At 38.6% G+C, this 23143-nt stretch overlaps 1 protein-coding gene across 1 annotated transcript in view; it reads left to right on the top strand.

Moving 5' to 3' along the window:
- CDC14A (cell division cycle 14A) overlaps positions 1-7859 on the top strand; it is a 172881-nt gene extending 165022 nt beyond the window's left edge. The window contains exon 16 of the mRNA XM_082614086.1: positions 5942-7859. Coding sequence (XP_082470212.1) covers positions 5942-5971 — 30 coding nt within the window. The 3' untranslated portion in view covers positions 5972-7859. The remainder of the gene's footprint in view (positions 1-5941) is intronic.
- Positions 7860-23143: the final 15284 nt, after the last annotated feature.

Consider the following 23143-nt stretch of genomic DNA (forward strand, 5'->3'; position numbering starts at 1 on the left):
GAGGTCTTCGTGGACTATTGGGTTAGCATTTTAAATTTCCTCCCTGCCTTCAGTATCTCTTGCCTTGAAACTTTCCTCTGTACTGCTGCCAGTGCTAGATGTCTAAGACCCAGCTGATTAAATCATTCCTGTGGTAAGAGTCATTCATCGTCTCCACTTTGCACACAGGGTCTGGTCTGGATCCCTTGCCTGCCCCTCGGCACCCTTCCCCATCAGACCACGTGCCTCCCACCCTGTCTTCTCCAGCAGCTCCACCCGGCATCCTGACTGGCGTTCTGCCTCATGCCGAGCCCCTAGCACAAGCGGTTTACTCTGCTTTTCCTCCTGTCTCTGCTTGGTTTTTTATTTCCTGGCCTGGCTCACTAGTTATCTTTTTGATGAGACATTTGTGACCCATCCAGGCAGAATGCCTTGTCCTTCTCATCTCTCGTGGGACTTTGTTCTCACCCTCTGGTTTCTCTCATAGTATAGTCAGCTGTATGTGATTCTGTCTCTCTCTCCTCTGCTGGCTTTTAAGCTCCTCAGAGGCACCTTTGTTTTCTCAGGTTCCAAAGTGTGGAAAGCACCTAATAAATATTTATTGAACTAAACGTTGGATAATCTATCTAGATTCATGAAAGGTAAGCAAAGGGCTAATTAGGGGCCTGTAATCATTGCAAGAGCAGGAAGCACTAACAAAAAGCAAACAACTTCTCAGCTCTAGCTTTAATATACAGCAATCTGAGAGTTTTGTTTTTTTCTAGAAATGTGGCTTTACTAAAATAAAAAAATACATTTCAACCAAGCTTGCATCAATATAATTTTGGTGTTCAGATGAACTGAAAACACGCATGTAATGGTTGGCTGAGTCAAGTTGAGTGTCAACAATCTGTCATCTAACAATTGAGCTCTTTGTGATTGTTGAAGAGCACATATTAAGTTCCCCTAGAAAGAGAATCTATTAAAAGTTATGCAGGAAGGTGAAAGAATATTTGTATAGCATTTTAGTTAACCAAAATTGCATTGTTAAATCTTGGGGTCCCTGAAATGCTTAGAGAGCACTGTAGAAAAAGGCTTACACCTCTTTTGAAGCTGATTTTATCACAAACCTGATTTTATCACAAACCTTAACCTAATATGATGCCAATAAAACCTTATGCAGCTATGCTTCTACTAGTGTCATTGCAGAAGTATTATCATGTTAGCAGAGGCAAATACTTTCAATAGTATTGTGAAACCACATTTGTGGAAATATGTATCAGTGCACGCATTTTGTGTGTTTTTAACTTACAAACATTACAACTGGAGACTCCATTGCAAAGCCATAAAAGACCCAGGAGTATAGAGGCAGTTATAGATAAATTTATTTTTCCCCAGTGTTTACTTTTTCCTCATTTGTTTATTAAAACTTAAAAACACTGGAGTTATATATAAGATACCATATTACCAAACATGTGTTTCTTTCCTTTAACTATCAGTGATGCCATTAAAACAAATCACTTTTTAAAAATTGAAGTATAGTTAATTTACAATATTGTGTTAGTTTCAGATGTACAGCAAAGTGTAAAACAAATCACTTTTTGCCTCTGTAGGTGCTTTTTGCTTCTGTAGTTAGAACTCAAACCAAGGTAACTAGTAGACTATTTTCTTCTTCCTAAGGGACTTGGGAAAATGGGGAAATGCAGGAAAGAAAAAGTCAGTGTGACAAAAGCACACGGTGATTTTGACCTACTAGGAAACCAACACTCCAGATCGTAGGGTCCTTTGGTCCAAGTTGTTTGAACACTAAGACATTATTGCATTCATTTGCTTGCAAAGACCTTAACTTTCATTATTCTTTACAATTTGTTGTTTTTGATAGTCAGTTTATAGTTTTATTTATTAACTATTTGTACAGTATTTATATCAATCATTATGAGACATTTTTCTACCATGATTAGGTAACTGGGCTGTTTAAAAAAGAAACACCCCCAGAATAGCTAAATTTTTAATGTCACTACCTACATCTGCCAAAACAGATTAGTAGCACATTTCCAGAACAGAACAAATTGTCTTGATCTCCTTACCTAACACTGTGTTTTGTGTCAAATCCAGTTGCTTTCAGAGCAAGAATTCTTGCTGGAAGCTTATATTTTGACATAAAAATTTTGGGGGCTGCAATGTAAGGTAATTTTATCCTTCATTTGCAGGCTGAATATTGCTATATTGCTAATTTAGGGTATTCATTCTGTAAAAATACCATATGATCATGATAAACTTGATCTGGTCTTAACTCACTGTGACCCAGTTGAACCTAATGGCCACATGAACTTGAATTTTCTATTAAAGAAATTAAAATCTCTTGGTTATATAAATAAGTGCTATTTTGTCAAATAATATTTACACCTCAGGTCTCACTTCCTTCATAACCATATCATTGTCATTGTTGAGGGGTTTTTTTTTTTTCAGATACATTAGGTATCAATTCTATGGTAATGATAAAAAAAATGGCCAAGCAGAATTAAAACTTTAATCAGAATATTTAAACATGTGTGTTCTTATAAAGAAAATTTCCTTATAGAATATTCCTGAAAATTCTTTTGGATTCAGTTCTATTGAAAATCATTTAAAAATCATATCTCCTTTACAGTAATAAATAGTACATTCTCTTTTGTATGTTAGTATTTCTTTGCTCCCTCAGGATCATACCCTGCTCATTATTTGTCTGTGTCATGTGATAGAGAATGTTCATTTGAATATGGAGTGAATCACAGGACAAATGCTGGAAGTGTCTTGAGGCATTATATTGTGGTGGCTAAGAGTTTGGGCTTTACAGCCAGACTGCTGGAGTCCAAATTCCTCCTAGTTGCATGATCTTGGGCAAGTACTTTACTGCTTTGTGCCTCAATTTCCCCATCTGTAAAATGAGTTGTTCAGAGCGTTTAATGAGTTAATACATATAAGATGTTTACAACTATGCCCGGTATGTAGAAAGTACTCAATAAGCATCTTTTACAGAATAATTTACCTGTTAAGTAGTATATCTAATGTATCAAAAATTCCAGTTAGTTGTACTTCAGTTAATCTATTTTTTGAATAATAAAATCAATAGCAATAATGATATTGTTTATGGAGTACACAGTGCATTTTCATTTTTACTATAAAAATTACAAGTGCCAATAACTGGGATATTAATAACTTTAGGATACGTGTACATTTGGAAAACAAATGAACCAGATACCCTGAGTACAACCCCATTATATAAATATGTGGTGCCTGAAATCTGAATTTCTGTCACTATTGTTTCCCCAGTGAAAAGGCCTTGAAATATTAGTTATACTTTTCAAAAGTGAATAGGTCTTGTAGATTTTAACAATTCTCTTTCTTCCCTAAGTCCAGTTACATTAAGATTTTTGTTTTAGACTGAAAATGAAAAGGGGTTAATTTGTTACAAAACACTGATGTCAGAATAATTTGCTAAACCCATTTTACTGATCTCTTATTTTTTTTAACCTTCTTTATATCATATAAAGAAACCATGGGATATGTTTGTTTTTGAGAACTTTCGTATCATATATTTATCCCACAGTACCTAATATATACATACTATTGATGTTCAATAATTGTTTGTTGAATGAATTAATCAGCATGACAGAAGTTTCATTCTTTGGCCAAATTATGTCTTCATTCATTTTACGGAGGCCTGCAGAGGGAATTAGGCAACGTAAGTGAGCAAACTGGGTGAGTGGCAAAGGAAGCAGTAAAGACTGTGGTCATCTGAATCTGAAGGCTGGATTAAACACCAGCCAGAGCTTCTGACCTCTGCTGTGTGCAAGGAAAGGCTGTCTGCCAGAGACTAATGAATATATACTTCACATGAATGATTGAAATCCTTAGTCTAATATTCTAAACTATTTCCATTTTCTAGTTCAGTGGGTATCATGATTTCATAAAATAAATAAATATATGTACACACATATTTACCCCCTATATATTGATGCATAATGTAAAACACTTTAACCTGGAAGAAAGTTAGTTTAACAAAGGTCGCTTGTCTAGTGTCTGTTCATTTGCTGTATTTCTATTTATTGAGAGTTGATGGAACTTTAGAGGTGCTTGCAAAAACAACTTTGTTGTAAATTTTCAAGCAATCAGAGGAGGTTTATAATTTATGTTAGTGATAATATGAATAACTTTTCTAATTTGAACAAAAGCGAAAGTTAAAATATTCCCAAGAAAGCATTGGTCAGTGTATAGCATGCATGTGTGGCATTTTTGCTGCTGGGGAGACCTCGTGGCTCTGCCTCTCTGCAGAGATTTCAGAAGAAACTGGGGAAAAGCACCTAGAAAAATGACAGTCCACTTTTAAGCTCTAACTGCTAGGATGGTAGCTGATGTCCCACAAGTTAAATGGACTTCAAGGCATTGGACCAGTTTCACTGGACTTTCTCAGAGTTTTACCTCTTATTCTCTCTGTGAGTTCAGGTATATTTACATTATAGTACCCTAAGTCTTGATCATCTCTCCTGTTTTGAAGCCTTGACATAAACTACATCCTGTAGTGAGAAAGCCAGTTTGCCAAGCCTTTTCCTTTTTTTTCTTGCTACTCTTAACATTTAACCTCTTCCTTGAAACTTGCAGCCTCGAGAACGCACCTCCCTGCCACGACCTTCCTTTTCCACCCCTTGCCTAATCTTTTGCTTGTGCACAATGTTACTCTCACCCTATGTATATTATTATTTAATGTTGGCACCTTTGTCTTTTCACTTTATGTCTGTGTGACAGTGTGGTCTTTTGCCCTTTGAGGGCAAGGACCATAACTTTTGACTCACTGTGTTGATAGATACTTATGTAGTAAATGGCTGTTGATAGGGTATAAAGTTCACTGGGATTTTGAAGCTGTTCAAAGATAGTTTGAATCCTTTTGTAAATTATATGCAAAATGGACAGATTCTTTTTTACTGATACCCATACTATCAATAAAATGGACCATTCTCAGAATTGATGACCTATTAATAAAATGCTGCAGATAAATTTGAAAAATAATTATTGGAGGAAGAGAAAAGGGCATTTGGTAGCAAATCAAGTAAACTTTATTTTTCTAAGATATTTGACTAGAAGAATTATGGAAAGAAATTGTTAATGTTTAGACTGATTTATGTTTCTTCTTTCTAACTGCTGTTTGCTGCTCAAAAATAACTGTTTGGCAGATTTTCTCTACCTGTCTTTATCTTTTCCTGGTTTATGTCTATTGTCAATGCATTCTGATTACATATCCGAAGCATGCTCCTTTTATATGTTCTTATTTAATGTGATGTGGGAGGAACTTGCATTATTTATTTTTCTTGAAAGTTGCCCACTGTTTATTATGTTATGACTGCAAGACTCTTCTACACAAAAGCTTTTTGGGTCTTAAGATCAGATTTCAAAGCTAAAAGTGCTTTGTGTCCCCACTAAGTGGAAAGGATTTATAAGGTATTTATTATATCCATACATCCTTAAGGAATCTATTTAAATGACGGCTAATTCTATTGCATTAGAAGCATTAACATTCATTTGCTATGCATTGCATTAAATAAAATGTATATATATTCCTTAAAGTATACTCTAATAATCTTCTATTTAGTTACAAATGTCATTTAGTACTTTTGAGTAAAACTCAATAGTATTGTACAAAAGCTTAAAAGCAAGTTTAGTGCTACCTACCAATTTCCAAATAATACTTAATTTTTAATCACCAGTATTAAATTAGTAAGCCTTTTAAAATATAAAGTTTTCTTGCAATTACTTTACCTAATTGAATATCTCATTCTTAGCAAATACTTTGTTTCCCTCATTTTTTTCTAGTCTTTTCTAGTTTATTCATTTATCTTTTACATAATAGACCCAAATTGCCTTGTGTTGAAGGAAGAAGCTGCATAATGTACAAGAAATTTTGTGTGTGATGGAATTTAACCTCAGTTTATGTCTCTCCCCTGCACAGTCCCTTCAGTCTGAATATGTTCATTACTAAGGCCTTGCCACTCCGGTGAAAGCTGTTCTACTCTTAGACACAATTGCTTCATCTGGACGAGCAATGTAGAGAGAAAGCAGCTGCTTTTGCCAGAAGAATATCTCTGCCTTCTTACCTTAAATTAAAGAGAGCACTAAGACAAGACCTTCATGAGACTTGAAACCAGAAAACTCTGGTTAATGACTACTATAAATGCACTGAAACTATGTTTATGAAGATGTCAACCCTTTATAAGACAGTTTTCATGTTGAATTTGGTATTTTGAAAGGTTATTTTTTAATGTATTTCATAATACATTTGTTATTACATTTACATGTACAGTGTTACGTTACGTATGTATTGTGAACTTTAAAAGACTATTTTGATAAATTTATAAATATATAAAATTATGTAAAAACTAGACTATATTTTGACTTAGGTTTTCTTCCTGTTTGCTACCAAAAATTTGTATTTTGAATTTGTTTAGTATGGTTTTATCTACAATGAATAAATAATTCCTCTTTATTAAGAAAAAGTAAGGGAGAAAGTTTTTAGAAAGTGATTTTTCTGTTCCCACTATGAATATGGCAGATCAGTTCATTCTTTTGGGAAGTCAGTCTAACTTAAGTTTATCCGAATTTATCTCTAGCAAGAGTATAGTCATTTGATATGGCTTATTTAGAGCATTTCATTTCCCTTTGTTTTTGTTGCTGAGCCATTTAGTTTTGCATCTTTGGGCGTTTTAACAAAATTTAACATCCAGCTGAAGATCAGAATTCATCGAATATTTCTTCTGAAAGAATGGTTTTTCTCTATGAAATGACTACAGTCCAAATGCTTTTCTTTCCTCCTCTCAAAAGTGTTCATAACCCAATTAGAGTATTCTGGTTTTTGGTACGAGGTTTTTGCCTGTATTCACACATGGTCTGGCACCAGTTCTAAATCAATGAAGAGAAAAAAAACTGAAAAAGATGCTGCTAAGTAGTTCAATGTATTAATAAAGGAGATAAGTTTAAAACAGATCACAAACCCCTGACACACAAGCTAGCATATCTGAAACCTAACGTGAAAATGAAGGGACTCCTAGGTACTTCACAGCCCTTTCATGTAAATGTAATCTTATATTTAGGCTCCAGAAGCCTGTAAGCTTCTTTTCCGTGGGGAGTTGGGGAGTCTTTGATCCTGATTGTTTTCCATGCTGCTTAAGAATGGACTACTCAGAGACAGTTCAGTGGATTCATATGAAGCGCTTTACTCTCAACCATTGATTTATTTATCATATATTTATTAGACGGGGGTACATTGAGACTATTATACATGCTTCATCAAAACATCTTGTTTATGTTTTACATTTTAAAAAAGGCATTTGAATGAATGTTTGACTCAGGTTCGTTAATTTAACCTTCAAAAACTGCAGTACCAAACAATTGCACTAAACTGATGAAAAAAGGAATTGTATGTTTTAGGAATCAAAAATTAAACTAAGTGGAATTAAACTGTATACCTTTTCTAAAACTAAAATAGTAAAATATTTTATTATGAGTTATTATAAAAAATGACTGGTTAATTGTATAGGAAAATGATAGTATTTTTTCAAAATTATCAGTGAAGAGTAATTCAGATGATATTTGAGAAGTGGGGGAAAGGGAACCATATTGACAGTTTTAGTTCTGTGAATACTAATTTATGTGCAGCTACTAAATGATTGTAAAATTGACTACTGTAAATTTTTCATAATTATGTGTGTATTTAGTCATATGTATCTACATGGGTATGTCTTAAAATTATTTATACACATGTGCATACATAGACAAACCAAGAAGTTATATGTGTATAATATAGAAAGTATATAGCAAAGTGATTCTACTCCAATAATAAAAATTGTTTGACATGTATTTTGTTATGAATAGTTTACCTTCAAAAAGATATTTTGTTCTATTTTAAAGTGTAGAATAATACACTGCTAATAAATAATAAAAGTTTTATGCAATTTACATTCTCCCTGGCTTTTATAATTTGGATTTGGAGTTATCAATGTACTGAAGTATTTTTATAATTTTATATTTAATCCACTCTGGTTGGTGCCTTTCGAGCTTCTGAAATTCTCTGTTGCAGATTTTTAGTTTATCTTTTATAGACTTTCCAGGTTGTGGTCATTTCCTGAAATATGTGACAGTGAGCACAAAGAAATCTTATACTTTAAATTTCACAAGAGTCAGATAATGTCAGGCTCTTACTGTCTTCCTCTATATATAATTTTCCTTTTTGTTAATAAAATACTGTTCATATCAGTGTTTTGGACCTGCTTGATCATTTATGACTATTGTATGATACACTGGTCATCAGTTCCTTTTGAGAAAGAATAGCTGCTTTTTTAAAAAAGGGAAATTATAGAAATAAATCAGATGGCACAAACCTCGCCACTGTTGGATCTATGCCCTGAAGAGCTGGTGTGGGAGGGAGAAGCTGCATTATTTATTGGAGATATTTTATGTATTCAACTGGATCTCTTTGGGTTGTGATGTTTCTGAGGTTTTCCCCTTCCCTTTTGTCTTCTGAAAAATTTCGGAACACATAGGAAAGATTGTGAGTGGGAAGATAGTTTCACTTCTTGAGTTGGGAATCTGCCAATTAGCTGTTCTCACAACACTGCATGAGACAGTTGGAGTACCGAGGTTGTCATGGGACCACATCTTAGAGAAGGAGATTTCTTAAGAATCCATGAACCTGTCTAGAAGGGCAGAAAATCAGATTTAGTTCTTACCAAAAAAATAGTAGAAAAATCAGTTAACTAGTTCCAATAAATTTCTCACCTGCCTGTCATTGAGTTCACATGGTTTTGTTACCCTTAGATGTCAAATGATTTATTTATTTCTTTTTTTTTTTTTTTTTTTTGGCTGCACTGGGTCTTTGTTGCTGTGCGCGGGCTTTCTCTCTAGTTGCGGTGAGTGGGGGCTACTCTTCGTTGCAGTGCGCGGGCTTCTCCTTGTGGTGGCTTCTCGTTGTGGAGCACGGGCCCTAGGCTCGTGGGGTTCAGTAGTTGCAGCACGCCGGCTCTGTAGTTGTGGCTTGTGGGCTCTAGAGCACAGGCTCAGTAGTTGTGGCGCACAGGCTCAGTTGCTCTGCAGCATGTGGGATCTTCCCGGACGAGGGCTCGAACCCGTGTCCCCTGCATTGGCAGGCGATTCTTAACGACTGCACCACCAGGGAAGTCCCTGTCAAATGATTTCTAAATCTTCAAACACACCTGGAGAGGCTACCCTATATATGTATTCAGCTGTGATTCAAGTAACAGCAGGAACATGAGTTGACCAACGGTAAGCTCTATAAATGTATTTTCAAAATTGTTCTCACTTGTATGCTTTCCTTGGTGACATGTGTTAAACCATCACTATGTTAAAAAGTTTCTACTTAAACCAGTTGTCAGTGTGTAAGCTGAACAGTACTCTGTGGTGTTTCATATCATATAAGAAGACTGCTCTTTCCCAAAGTGCCCTCCTAAGGCAGAGTTGCCTTCGAAAGCCTTGCAGTCCTCTTGGCAACACTCAGCAAAGCAAGAATTTGCTCGCTGTGTATCTGCTCAGAATATTAATTAGGGAGGTTTCCAATTACAGCGAGACACAATCTACAGCATAACAGAAAACTTTTTTATTTACACATAGGTTGTGTAGAGGTGGCACCTATGGCAGAGAAAGGAAAGCAGAAAATAACTGCATTAAGTTATTTTGAGCTGGATTGCTATGTTAATATATTCCCACCCAGTTCCTTCTCTATGGATTGAATTATGATAATCATCTCAAGAAGGAGAAAAATAGCTTTTCTAGAGAATTTAAAACTTTTTTTTGGTGAGTACAAGTAGAAACTTATATTGGAAGACTGCTTTTAATACAAAATTCAAATTATTTGGAATTGGTTTTAAATGGACGAACATTAATTGACTTTTCACTCACCATACCTTGCTTTAACCTGCATACCACCAAAATGGAGATGACTCACAATGCCACTTGCTATTTCTATTTTGGTTTGAATCAAGTTGATCAAAGCTTTTACGAGAAGCTGGACTGCAAATGTTTACATTAAACTTCAGAATCAGGGGTAACGATCTATCAAATGTGTTTTGTTTATTTACATTATGGTTCTCTCCCAAAAGGATTTAAGGTGGCTTCAAAGATTGGAGAAGGCATATCATAGAGGAATGAGAAGGAAGAGGCTTTGGACACCAAATTTTGAGGCAACTGATGCTGAGACTTAAAGCTGAGATGAACAGCCTCTCAGATGTCATAGGATATGGTCTACTCTTAGGATGGGCACATTTATACTAAATGCACACCTTTGGTCGGTTCCAGGGCTCCTTATTGGTATTTATTTTACTCAAATCTTTAAGAATAATATAATACATGATTGTTAATTATAAGCTCTGTGCTGTACAGTGGATCTCTAGAACTCATTCATCTTGTGGAACTGAAACTTTGTTATTTGTTTGACTAATGTGCTAAGAGGGTAGATCTTAAGTTATCACAAAATAATAATGATAATAATAAAGAAGATGGGAGGAAACTTTTAGAGGTGATGGACATGTTTATGGCATAGATTTTGGTGAGGTTTTCATGGAAGTATACTTACCTCCAAACTCATCAAGTCGTATACATTAAATATGTACAGCTTTTTGTATGTCAATCATACCTCAATAAAGTAGTTTAAAATTTTTTTTAAAGAAGAGGTTATCTCCAAGTGAAATTGTCAGTCTTGATATCCAGATCCCCCAAAATGATTACATCAGATACATGGCATAGGAAGTTCAAAGGAAAAATTGAAACCAGAGATCAGAATAGGATAATAATAGTCTATGTAAGTATCTATCATTGATCTATCTATCTATCTATCATCCATCTAGAATTTACCTGACCTTTACTGAGAGCTAGTGTTCACTAAGCTGTAAAGTGTAACGTGTACCTTTTTGTCTTGAGAAGTAAAATTTGGAAGATACAGGGGTCCCAGAGACTTGAGATTAAAGAAGCCAGTCCATTTTGTCTTAATTTATTTATTTTTGGATCTGTTGGGTCTTCGTTGCTGCGCGTGGGCTTTCTCTAGTTGCTGCAAGCTGGGGGCTACTCTTCGTTGCAGTGTGCGGGCTTCTTATTGCGGTGGCTTCTCTTGTTGCGGGTGCTCTAGGTGTGTGCTTCAGTAGTTGCAGCATGCAGGCTCAGTAGTTGTGGTGCACAGGCTTAGTTGCTCCGTGGCATGTGGGATCTTCCCGGACCAGGGCTTGAACCCGTGTCCTCTGTGCTGGCAGGCGGATTCTTAACCACTGAGCCACCAGGGAAACCCCGTTCATTTTGTCTTTGTTTTAAAAAAAAAAAAAAAAGTAAAACTCTGGAGGAAATGGAACGATTTTTAAAAATCTAGGTTTCTTGCAGGCAGAGAGAATTTTAGCACCATACTGCACATTTTAAGAGAGATCCCATACTCCAAGAGGCAAGTTCCATGCAGTTTTTTTTTTTTTTTTCAATTCTAGAAGGGTGTAACCAATTCACCTCTCATGTAGCTTGGGTTGTAAAGTAATATGGCATCCGCTGACAGTGACCAGCAGGGTTGGATAGACCTAGTTTTTCCTGATTTGAGGAAATATATAAAATTCACTTCCTCTTTCTCCCTTGGCCACTTTTCATACCAATTTCCTTCACAAGCATAGCAGCCGATTCCAGACTTTTCCTGCTGCTTGAGGCCTAGCCAGGAGCTTACATTACCACTTAGATCACAGGCCTCCAGTGACCAAAGAATAAATGCCCGGGGCCATGTTGAAGGGGAACACTGCAGAAACTGTAAGACAGAGCAGTGACACAGGTGGCAGAATCACTGTGCTCAGAGATTCTCGTGTCCCCTCACCAGAGAGCACCTCCATGGAGTTCTCTTTCTCAGATACTGCACCAGTGGCCGAATGAGGGACTCTGGTCCTGAGATGACTGTACTGTCATGACAAGAAGTGGAACTGCTGAGATAGACCTTGATAATCCACCAAGCTGACAAACTGAGACTTTAGAATAGTTTGATCTCCTTTTTAAAGTCAAGTCATGGGGAAAATTTTCCTTAATTAAGGATTCCAGTTTAAGTGACAGGTGGTTAGGATTGTTAATTTTTAGAGTAAACCAAAAGAGGGAAGTTCATCCATCTGGTCTGGAGGAGAGCTATCAAGATAGGAACTAAACCAGGAACTAATTATTTATCAGCCAGTCTGGAGATAGGAGAAGCCCTGTTTGTCGGTGTCCCCAGGACCACCCCCAGGTTTGACAATTTGGTAGAAGGACTCACAAGACTCAGCACATGTTTGCACTGACAGCTAAGACTTATTACAGTTTGATGCAAAGCAAAATCAGCAAAGTTGCATGGAATGAGGTCTGGAGGAAACCAGGTGCAAGCTTCCAAGAGTCCTCTCCCAGAAAGTCACACAGGATATGCTTAATTCTCCAGCAACCAGTAGTGGCAACACATGTGAAGTGTTGTCTACCGATGAAACTCATTAGACCCTAAGCACCTACGGTTTTTTTTATTGGGGCTGGTCATGTAAGCACCCACCACCCAGCAGGAACCAAAATTCCAGACTTGCAGAAGGAAAGCAGGCATTCTGCATAAACTTTATTGTTTGCATGGTCTAAGGACAGTGAACCACCCTTATCATTAGGGGAAGTCTGATAACAGCCCAGGGATCTGTTTACCAGTCAAGTTCCCAGGTGCAAGCCAAGGCCAACCTTGAAAGCAGGCTTTTCTAAGGACACCTGTCTCAGGCCTGCTATGTAAACCCTTTTTTGCACACTCTGTATCTTAGCCAACTGATTTGTAGTAACTAAAGCACATTTAAATTAATGTGCAGTTAGTTTTATCTTAACAGGACTGACCCAAAGTCCCTGTTTTCACAAGACTTCTTTGTGGAGGGGAGGAGTTGTGATCCAGGAGACAGGGGATCTATCCTTTGAGTCTCCAGTGCTCCAGATGGGCCAGAGTTCCTGTTTCTGCTTTGTTTTTAAATGGATAAATTTGGAAGTGCTACAGCTTCCCCTTCCTAAACACTACTGGATATAGTAGACATGCCACAACCCAATGTCTCCAATATTCTAATCCCTTTCAGGGCAAACTAGAGTAGGAAAAACTCTCTGAGTCTTCTTTGCTTTAAGAGATGAACTAGTCTAAATTTTTCTCCTAATATTTACCCATTATTTAATATGTAAAAAGAAATAAAAATATGGGTTAATATTTTTTGTTTCCTTTTAAAAAAAATTTTATTGGAGTATACTTGATTTACAATGTTGTGTTAGTTTCTGCTGTACAGAAAGTTATATCTATAACTGATTAGTTATAGATATACATATATCCACTCTTTTTTAGATTCTTTTCCCATATAGGTCATTACAGAGTATTGAGTAGAGTTCCCTGTGCTATACAGTAGGTCCTTATTAGTTATCTATTTTATATATAGTAGTGTGTATATGTCATTCCCAATCTCCCAAAATATCCCTCTCCCTGCCCTCCCCCACCCCGTAACTATAAGTTTATTATCTACATCTGTGACTCTATTTCTGTTTTGTAAATAAGTTTATTTGTATCATTTTATTAGATTCCACATATAAGCGAAATCATATGATATTTGTCTTTCTCTGTCTGACTTACTTCACCTAGTATGAAAAAAAAACCCAGAAATATAATTTTTAAATATTGCAATTTTTACAATATTAAGATAAAAAGTATTGAAAAATTAAATATAAAATATAATTAAATAAAAATAAAAATGATAAAAGATTTATATAAGTTGATAAACTGCTTAAAATAAAAGGCAAATCTAAATAATAAAATATACAGTGGAATAATACCATTAAGGAACTGAAGATTTAAAAGAATGAGGTAAAATAATCTAAAATAAATTAAGAATAAATCAAACAAAAATGGCCTGGATTGAAAAAAATTAAAACATAAAAAATAAAGATAGGTTTAAAACACTCTTAACAAAGCAACAGGGCTGCTTGAGCAGAGAGATTTATAGATGCCCACAGGCCTCCCATTAAGCCTCATCCCAAGGTTGTGCTACCCTGGACAGGTGTGAGAGTCAAAATTCCCAGGCAGAATATTCCAAGGAAAAGACCTACGAACAAGATGTTTTGTCGGCTCAGATTCTTTCAGTTAGATCTCCAGACTGGCGTGTGCAGACCTGCAAAAGCTGTTAAGCCTTGGGGGAATATTAAGAATACATTATTTTTATTGAGTCATTGCTTTAAGCCAGACATTGTGCTAAGTGCCATAAATCTATAAGTAAATCTGTGAGCTATCTTACTATGTAGACCTGAGAGGTTTTAGGTGGACAACACAGAGGTGGAGAAGTTAAGTGTCTTGTCCAAGGTCATACGGCTAGCAAGAGGGACAGCCCAGATTTAAACACAGACTTAATCAATGCCGAAGCCCATCACCTAAGCTTTTTTGCTATATTACACGTAGCCAAAGAGCCTCTCTTAAATATGGCCTGATTGCTGTGAAAGAACACATCAAAATAAAATACCAGACACACCAGGTATTATTACTTTGAAAATAGAGCATGTTTCGAGGCAGGGAGTCAGAGACACATATATAAATTAATCATCTCTTGCTGAGTCTCAACTGGCATGAAAAATCTAAAAAGGCTAAGAATTCATGCACTGGAATCTAATGGAAGAAAATTAAATTCTTGAAATTTTAAAAAATTGTTTTAATACAGTGTTGAAAAAATTAGCTGGCCAAAAAGCAGAGGGTTCAGGTTTGAAGTTTCCACAGCCACCTGGCCGTGCATGTTTTTGACATGCCTGAGTGAAACCTCACACAACAATGAGTGATGTCTAATAAACAGGCCAATTAAGGAATTTTCAGTATATTTTTACATTGTCCTAATAATAAACCCTGGGCAATTCTTTTCCAAAACATATTGTTCTCTTGGTTTTAATGGGCTCAAACACTGTGCATTAATATACCTGACATATCAGAATTAGAGTCCTATTTAATAAAATATTTCATTGAAAGCATACATTGTGGTTTTAAGTTAATATGTTATTCTTATTTTTAAAAGTAGGGCTTCCCTGAAAAATAAAAAATAAATAAAAAGTAGGGCTTCCCTGGTGGCACAGTGGTTAAGAATTCGCCTGCCAGTGCAGGGGAGACAGTTTCGAGCCCTGGTCCGGGGAGATCCCACATGCCACAGAGCAACTAAGCCCGTGCGCCACAACTGCAGAGCCTGCGCTCTAGAGCCCGCGAGCCACAACTACTGGAGGCCACGCGCCTAGAGTCTGTGCTCCGCAACAAGAGAAGCCATCGCAATGAGAAGCCCACGCATCGCAACAAAGAGTAGCCCCCTCTCGCCGCAACTAGAGAAAGCCCTTGAGCAGCAACAATGACCCAATGCAGCCAAAAATAAAATAAGTAAATAAATTTTTTTTAAAAGTAATATGATTCTTGTAAAAAAAATCAGAACTGTACAGAGTAAAAGATTCAAATCCTCCTTTCCCTCAAATCTGCTAACCTGAAGTAATTGTGATAACAGATTAGACTTCCAGAATTTTTGTCTAAAGCATGTTCTGTACTTAAATAATGACTCTATCCGAACACCCAAAATGTTATGTGTTTTCTTGTTCCTGCAAAAATATACTCAGTGTTCCAAACAATGTGCTGGATAAAAGTAGGCCCTGTCCCCTCTTGTGAGTTACACTTTAAGGCTTCTTACATATTTTTACGTTCCACATACAGTCAGCCCTTTTAGTGGTCAGCATAATTTTTACCTTCTTCAAAACACCTTTTCCTACTTTGGATTCGGTGAACTGTCATTTTTTGCCCCTCACTGCACTGTGACATCTTTGATTAAGATTGTAGGCCCTTTGTTGCTTATCCCAGGTACCCGACTCATAATAGGATAGTTTGGACCCTTTTATTTCACTTTGCTTTTTTTCGTATTTTCTCTGAGTGCTTCAGAAATGAAGTGCTACATAGGTTTTATTTTCTAGGGGAGACTCTTAGTCATTAGATCCAGAAGTTTGAGTGAAATCTGGTTCAGGACATCTTCCTGCTGGGAGCAGAACTTTGAAGAGGCTTTATCAGAAAGGATTTAGGAAAGTTTAATGTGCTGCTGGCTCTGGTGTCTTTGCTGGTCTAGAAAGAATGGAGATGATGAGAAAGGCATCAAAAAAAATAACTCATACTGACCCACAGAGATTGGAAAGTTGACTGTAGATTAATATTTCATTCATTCATTCAACAAAGTTTATGAGAGGCTGCCAAGGAGCTACAGATATAAAGTAAAAGCCCCTGTGCTCAAGTTCACAGTCTTGGGAAGAACACAGACACCTAAATAATACCTATGCAGTCTGATGACACCTTTTTCCTGGGAAATGCTGGCAGTCCCGAGGCGAGCGTGTGGGTAAAAGAGGAGGCTTCCCAGAGCAGCAAGCATTTGTTGAGATGGTTTTGAGGACAGCAGGAGGTGTAGAATTAATGTTGGTATTTTTTTCCTAATTAAAAACCTGAATGTGTTCACCCAGCAAGGAACTCGAAGAAACAATAATCTTGAGACCGGTGGAGTCACCTGCTGTGGTGATTCCCACCAGCTCGCTGCCCTAGCAGGATCCATACTTCTGAGACTTTAAGGTGGGCCCCAGAGGAGATGAAGTGGTTTGCGGGACGAATGAACTGCCTGCTCCATCCTTCCTGCTTTTCCACAAATGTACAAAATCGACTAAGGGAGGGGCGCAGGGTTGTGTGTTGGAGGGGGTCATAGAGGGACTGCAGGAATAGAGGCATGAAAACACTTTAACTTTATTGGAATGTGACTTTCCTGACACTCAATTTCCTCAACTGGCTGCTTTAAAGGATGTATATAAATGTAACATTAAAATGATTATAAAGTGAGATTCATATGGAACTATGATTCTAAATTCTGGCTGCATGAGAATCACTTGGGGAGTGTTTTAAAAATAGTGACACCAAGGTCTTACCTCAGAGTAATTATACCAGAAAGTGGTGCATGGGGCCTGAAATTGCTTTTTTAGGCTTTAAAATTAAACAAAAACTTCTTCATTAATTACTGGTACACTGTAGGATTAAGGAATTCAGGGGAGAAAGCCAAGGTTTCCAAATATTTAACGCTGTCTTTTTAAAATAAGATATTTAATTGTTCAGAGTGGCTTTCAAAATCAAGATTTAGATTGAGAAATAATAAGCTAAATAGGGCCCCTCCCCCATCTATCAGTTAACAAATATATTGCTCAAGGGCTTGTGCTCAGAACCCAAGGGAATAACGGAATAAAAGGAAGGGGGCAAAGGGTAAGAAGGTATCTTCTCCCCGCCTTCATCTAAGTCTTCAAGGAGTTCACGATACAGTTGGGGAAATTATCTAATCATGTATTGGTTGGGTTTTTTGTTTGTTTTTTGGATTGTGAGAGATACCCAACTTTAACCAGCGTAGGACACAAGGAGCTTATAGAGCCCAAGGACTAGGAAGTGGCTGGACTTAAGGTAAAGCTGGACCCAGGATCTGGAAACCAGCAGGTGTGCCCTATCTCTTTCTCTGCACGGCAGACAACTGGGCTGCTGGGAGTCGCTGCTTTATCGCAACTTCAGCTTCAGTCACCCGGAGAGGTACTGGCTGCCTCTCAGATTCAAGCCCACACCTCTGGGAAGGGACTCACATTCACCTCTAGACTTACAAACCATATCTAGTGGGTTGGGATTGGGCTTACAGAATAACAGGTCACTTCCCTTTGAAATCAAGTGAAGGATAGTTTTCTGAACAACGGGTGTTCTAGTCCCAGAAGAGCAAGTGGAGGGAGGGGTTTGCTGGGCCATCAAAACAAGCGTCCACTACACTGTTACAGGACAAGAAGGTTACAGGACAACCCTGGAGAACAGTGTGGTGCAGATGTAATGAGCAAAGGAATAGTACAGAGTATTGCTAGCCCCACCTGAAGAAAAGCCAGACCTTTGGAGCAGCCTCTTGGCAGGGTTGGGTCTATGTACACACTTAGGTTTCCCACTGCGTGTGGGGTATGGAAGTGTTTGGGAAGAAACGAGGAGGTGCAATAGGGTGTTTGCTCACAGAGAATCACCACCTACTCCACACCCAATGGGCAGCAAAACAGGAGGGGTTAATTTTATCTACAGTGTTTGAGGGACACCTAAGTGGAGATGTGTATGTTACAGTCAGAAATGGGGCAAAGTCCCCGACACTTAAATTCCAGGACAGGGAGGCTTCTCACACATATTTAGCAGCTGCTTTCCCCAGGGCTCACAGGGCTGGCCCAGTATCCAAGAAAGTCTTCAAGGATTAGAAAATAATGGAATATATTGAGAAAAGGGCTTCTGGAAATTGATGAGGATTGGGCACCTTATTTCTGAGATGAGGAAAATAGAAAATATTAGTTTTTCTAACCACCACTGATTGCCTAGATGAGGCAGAAATAGGGTACCAGCTTCTGGTTGTCTTGTTCCCTAATCTAATTTAGACTTTAAAATTATAAGGAAATTTCTTAGATTTTTCTTGTTATTTCTTTCCTGATCTTGTCAATCTTGCTTACCATCATCAAGGATGGTGATAATTGTGATCAGACACCCAAAAGTGTTTGATTTTTTTCCTTTTCAGTGATATGTGAAAACACACAGTGCTCTCTTAAAGTAATTTGATCTCATCACTAAAACTACCTAAAATAATTCCTAAACACTTGACAACATGAAACTCTCTCCATCCAGTTCCTATCTCTTTCAGACAGAAATATTTTTTAAGCAGATTTAAAAAATAAACTATATTAAACCGCTTACTGGAAAAAAGTCACTTCTGGACAGAGACCAAGCCAAAGCAATTTTAGTTCAAATTGGTTTTCCTGGAAAAGCTGAAAATGTAGCTCAGAAAAGCAATGCCTTGGCAGCTTTACAAATCAACACTCAGAAACTAAGATCAGTCCACATATCCTCCACTGCAGTGATTCTCAAATACTAGTGTAGGAAAGAATCTCCTGGGGAGCTTGTTAAAATGCAGATTTCCGGGCCCAGAGGGTAACTCTGACTCAGACCCGGGTGGTTTTGGTACAGGAGATTTGAAGATCACAGTTCAATTAACTGAAAAAACAAACAGAGATTTGTAAGTTGATAGGACTAGAAGGAGGAATTGTGTTTATTATGTTGTTTTGCTATGAAGTTATTTTGTTATGAGGTAAACACAATTTATCTCTTAGCCCACCTCAGTGGAGCCACCTGTCTTAGTGTCATGGGACAACTTGGTTCAAGGCGCAGATCCCTCACTATGTGTGTAAGTAAGTCATTCACTCTCTTTGGGTTTCAATTTTCTTTTTTGTAAAGTGAGGAGACTGGATGACATCAATGGTCCTTAACCATTCTGAGATTACAGTCTCCTTTGAGCTGCTAATAAAATTCTTTTATCTTTTCTCCAGAAAAATACACATACATTTTTGCACACAACTTTAGGGAGGGTGACAGTTCCCTTAACAAGCTTACAGGGACTTCCTATGGCAGTGATGCTCAGAGCTAGAGAACTGGCTCATCTAAACTATGTTTCATACCCCCTCCCATTCAGATTTGTTCCATTAGGGGCATCCTCCACTCCCCGCCCCGTGCAGGGAATCACCTTTGTCACCAATAGGTGTGGCACACTTATAAGATGACCACTTCACAAAACTGTTTGCATAAATTTAATCATTATGTGACTCCTCAGAGGTAGTTGACACGATCTTCAATTTACAAATGAGAAAACTGAGGTTTGTAAAGGTGCAATCACTTGCCTGAGGTCACATGCTAATAACAAACAGGTTTTGGATTTGACGCTGAGCTCTTTTTTTTTTTTTTTTACATCTTTATTGGAGTATAATTGCTTTACAATGGTGTGTTAGTTTCTGCTTTATAACAAAGTGAATCAGTCATACATATACATCTGTTCCCATATCTCTGCCCTCTTGCGTCTCACTCCCTCCCACCCTCCCTATCCCACCCCTCTAGGTGGTCACAAAGCACTGAGCTGATCTCCCTGTGCTATGCAGCTGCTTCCCACTAGCTATCTATTTTACATTTGGTAGTGTATATATGTCCATGCCACTCTCTCACTTTGTCACAGCTTACCCTTCCGCCTCCCCATATCCTCAAGTCCATTCTCTAGTAGGTCTGTGAACCTAGGGGTAAGACAGGAATAATGACCCTGAGTTCTTAACCTCTCTGGCTGGATAACTCTTTGTCGCGGGGGTCTGTCCTGTGCCTTAGGAGATGTTTAGCAGCATCCCTGGCTCTACCCATTAGATGCCAATAACATTGCCCCACCCAAGTTGTGACAACCAAAAATGTCTCTAGACGTTGCCAAATGTACCCTGGGGGGCAAACTAGCCCCCAGCTGAGAACTATGCTCCACGGTACACCCCCCTGATCACTTTACTATAGTGAGCTGACGTCGCTGAGGAGGAAATAGAGAATCTCTCTGAGGGCAGGAGAAAAGTTGAGGACCATCATGACAAGGTCTCACGTACCCCAGGTAAAGGGCTTCAGGACAGAACAAACTATAGGTCATTTTCAGCCTCATAATTCTCTAAATTCTTAATTTCTAAAAACTCGACCATTGAGCTTTGTGGTAATGGTAGAATGCTCGCATGCAGTTGAATTATTCCTAAGTTTGGCTGTGAAACATCAAAAGCTGTTGCTCTTTAAAAAATCTCTTCTACAGTCCAAACTGGCCCATACCACACGATTCCCAGTTGTGTTACTTCTGAGAGACCAAGATCTGAGGAAGTACAGCTGGGATTTGAAATGGGATTTTAGAGTGCCTCAGTGTTGTGCTTAGTGAGGCTGCTCTGTGGCTTGGCTGACAGCAGATAGGAAAGGCACAGGAAATGAGCACTTTGTCCGTGCTGCCACTTACCCCTTGATTTCGCAAAGCACTTAAGACCGTTGCTAGATCTTGTTTTGGTGGATTATGAAATTGAGTACTAGAAAAGTCCACACTGGGTCCCATCCATGGATGGGGTTATATGAGGAGGGGTTGTTAGGAACAAGAGTTCTACTTAAAGAAAATCTGGGGCTTCCCTGGTGGCGCAGTGTTTGGGAGTCTGCCTGCCGATGCAGGGGACGCGGGTTCATGCCCCCGTCCGGGAGAATCCCACATGCTGCGAAGTGGCTGGGCCCGTGAGCCATGACCGCTGAACCTGCCTGTCCGGAGCCTGTGCTCCACAATGGGAGAGGCCACAGCAGTGAGAGGCCCGCGTACCGCAAAAAAAAAAAAAAGAAAAGAAAATCTGGTGGCATAAAGCATGAAGATATGGTTACATGAAGCTTTTAAATTGAGAAAAATCACAATGCTTTGCAGCATGACTGAGGCTGGTTGTATCTCTTGAGAAGCAAATTGAGATAGAAATTTTGATCCCACATATCAAAGGTTCCCAAGGGACCTATTCAATCAACAAATGTTTAACTATTTCCAATGTGTCAGGCACTCTGATCAAAAACAGAGTCTGGCCCTGGACTAGCTTACGGTTTGGAGAGGGAATAAACATATCCGGGAAGCCTGGCTGCAGCTGGGATATACTCGGGTGCTTTGGGGGCACCCAGGCTGGACACTCGCTAGTGGAGATCAAGAAGGACTCCTTGCACGAGGTGAAGCCTGAGCTCATACCTGGAAGCTGAGTAGGACTTAGCTGGGCAAGAGTGGGGCAGACTGTGGAGAGACAGCCATGGGAAAAGCATGTGCTGAACAAATAGAGATGCCCGGATGGGAAGGAGAGGAGAGGCTGGGCCACACTCAGGAAGGGCACGCCCGCAGCATGGCTGGAGCACAGGTGAGGAGTGAGGATGCGGTGGAGAGGTGAGGATGTAATAGGTCACGTGGGGATTTATGCGGGACCGTTTTAAGACTTTTGCAGACCTCAGCACTTTTGGAGGCCCCATCACAGGTCATATCAAACATGAAAATGTATCCTGATTCCTCCTTAAACTAATTTATGAATAACAATGAGTTGAATTGCAGTTGACTATTTAATAGCATGTCCCTTTCTATTTCAAAGTTTTCTTTTTGTTTTTCAGAGCCAGTAATTCTTTCTTTCAGATACCAAACCTTTTCAAAGGGTATTAAAAAGCTGGCATGGGGCCTCCCTGGTGGCGCAGTGGTTGAGAGTCCGCCTGCCGATGCAGGGGATACGGGTTCGTGCCCTGGTCTGGGAGGATCCCATATGCCGCGGAGCGGCTGGGCCCGTGGGCCATGGCCGCTGGGCCTGCGCATCCGGAGCCTGTGCTCCGCAACGGGAGAGGCCACAGCAGTGAGAGGCCCGCATACCGCAAAAAGAAAAAAAAAAAATTAAAAAAAAAAAAAAAAAAAGCTGGCATGAAACTATAATTCAAAAAGATATGTGCACCCCTATGTTCATAGCAGCACTATTCACAATAGCCAAGACACAGAAACAACCTAAATGTCCATCGACAGATGAATGGATAAAGAAGATGTGGTACATATACACAATGGAATACTATTCAGCCACAAAGAAGAATGAAATAATGCCATATACAGCAACATGGATGGACCCAGAGATTATCATACTAAGTGAAGTAAGTTAGAAAGAGAAAGACAAATACCATACGATATCACCAATATGTGGAATATAAAATACGACACAAATGAACCTAACTATGAAATAGAAACAGACTCACAGACGTAGAGAACAGACTTGTGGTTGCCGGGGGGTGGTGGTGGGGGGGAGGGATGGAATGGGAGGTTGGGGTCAGCAGATGCAAATTACTACATATAGAATGGATAAACAACAAGGTCCTACTGTATAGCACAGGCAGCAGTATTCAATATCCTGAGATAAACCATAATGGAAAAGAACATAAAAAAGAATGTATGTATAGCCAAATAAACTTTGCTGCACAGCAGAAATTAATACAACATTGTAAATCAACTGTACTTCAATAACAAATAAAATAAAAATGAAAAAACTAAAAAGCTGGTATGCTCTAGGCACTGTGTTTATAGGGCCCTAATCATAATGTCTTGTTCTAAACTTGCAGGTTTAAACCTGCGTGAACCTGAGAACTGCCCCCCTCCACTGCCCAGCGTCCATTCTCTCCGTTCTCCTGCCCCTCCCAAGTTTTAGTAGGGCATGTAAGCTAGAGTGGTCCCAGCTTCTCTTGCAGCAAGGAGCAGCCATG

The sequence above is a fragment of the Mesoplodon mirus genome (genome assembly GCF_964341445.2).
Source record: "Mesoplodon mirus genome assembly, chromosome: 3".
NCBI lineage: Eukaryota > Metazoa > Chordata > Mammalia > Artiodactyla > Ziphiidae > Mesoplodon > Mesoplodon mirus.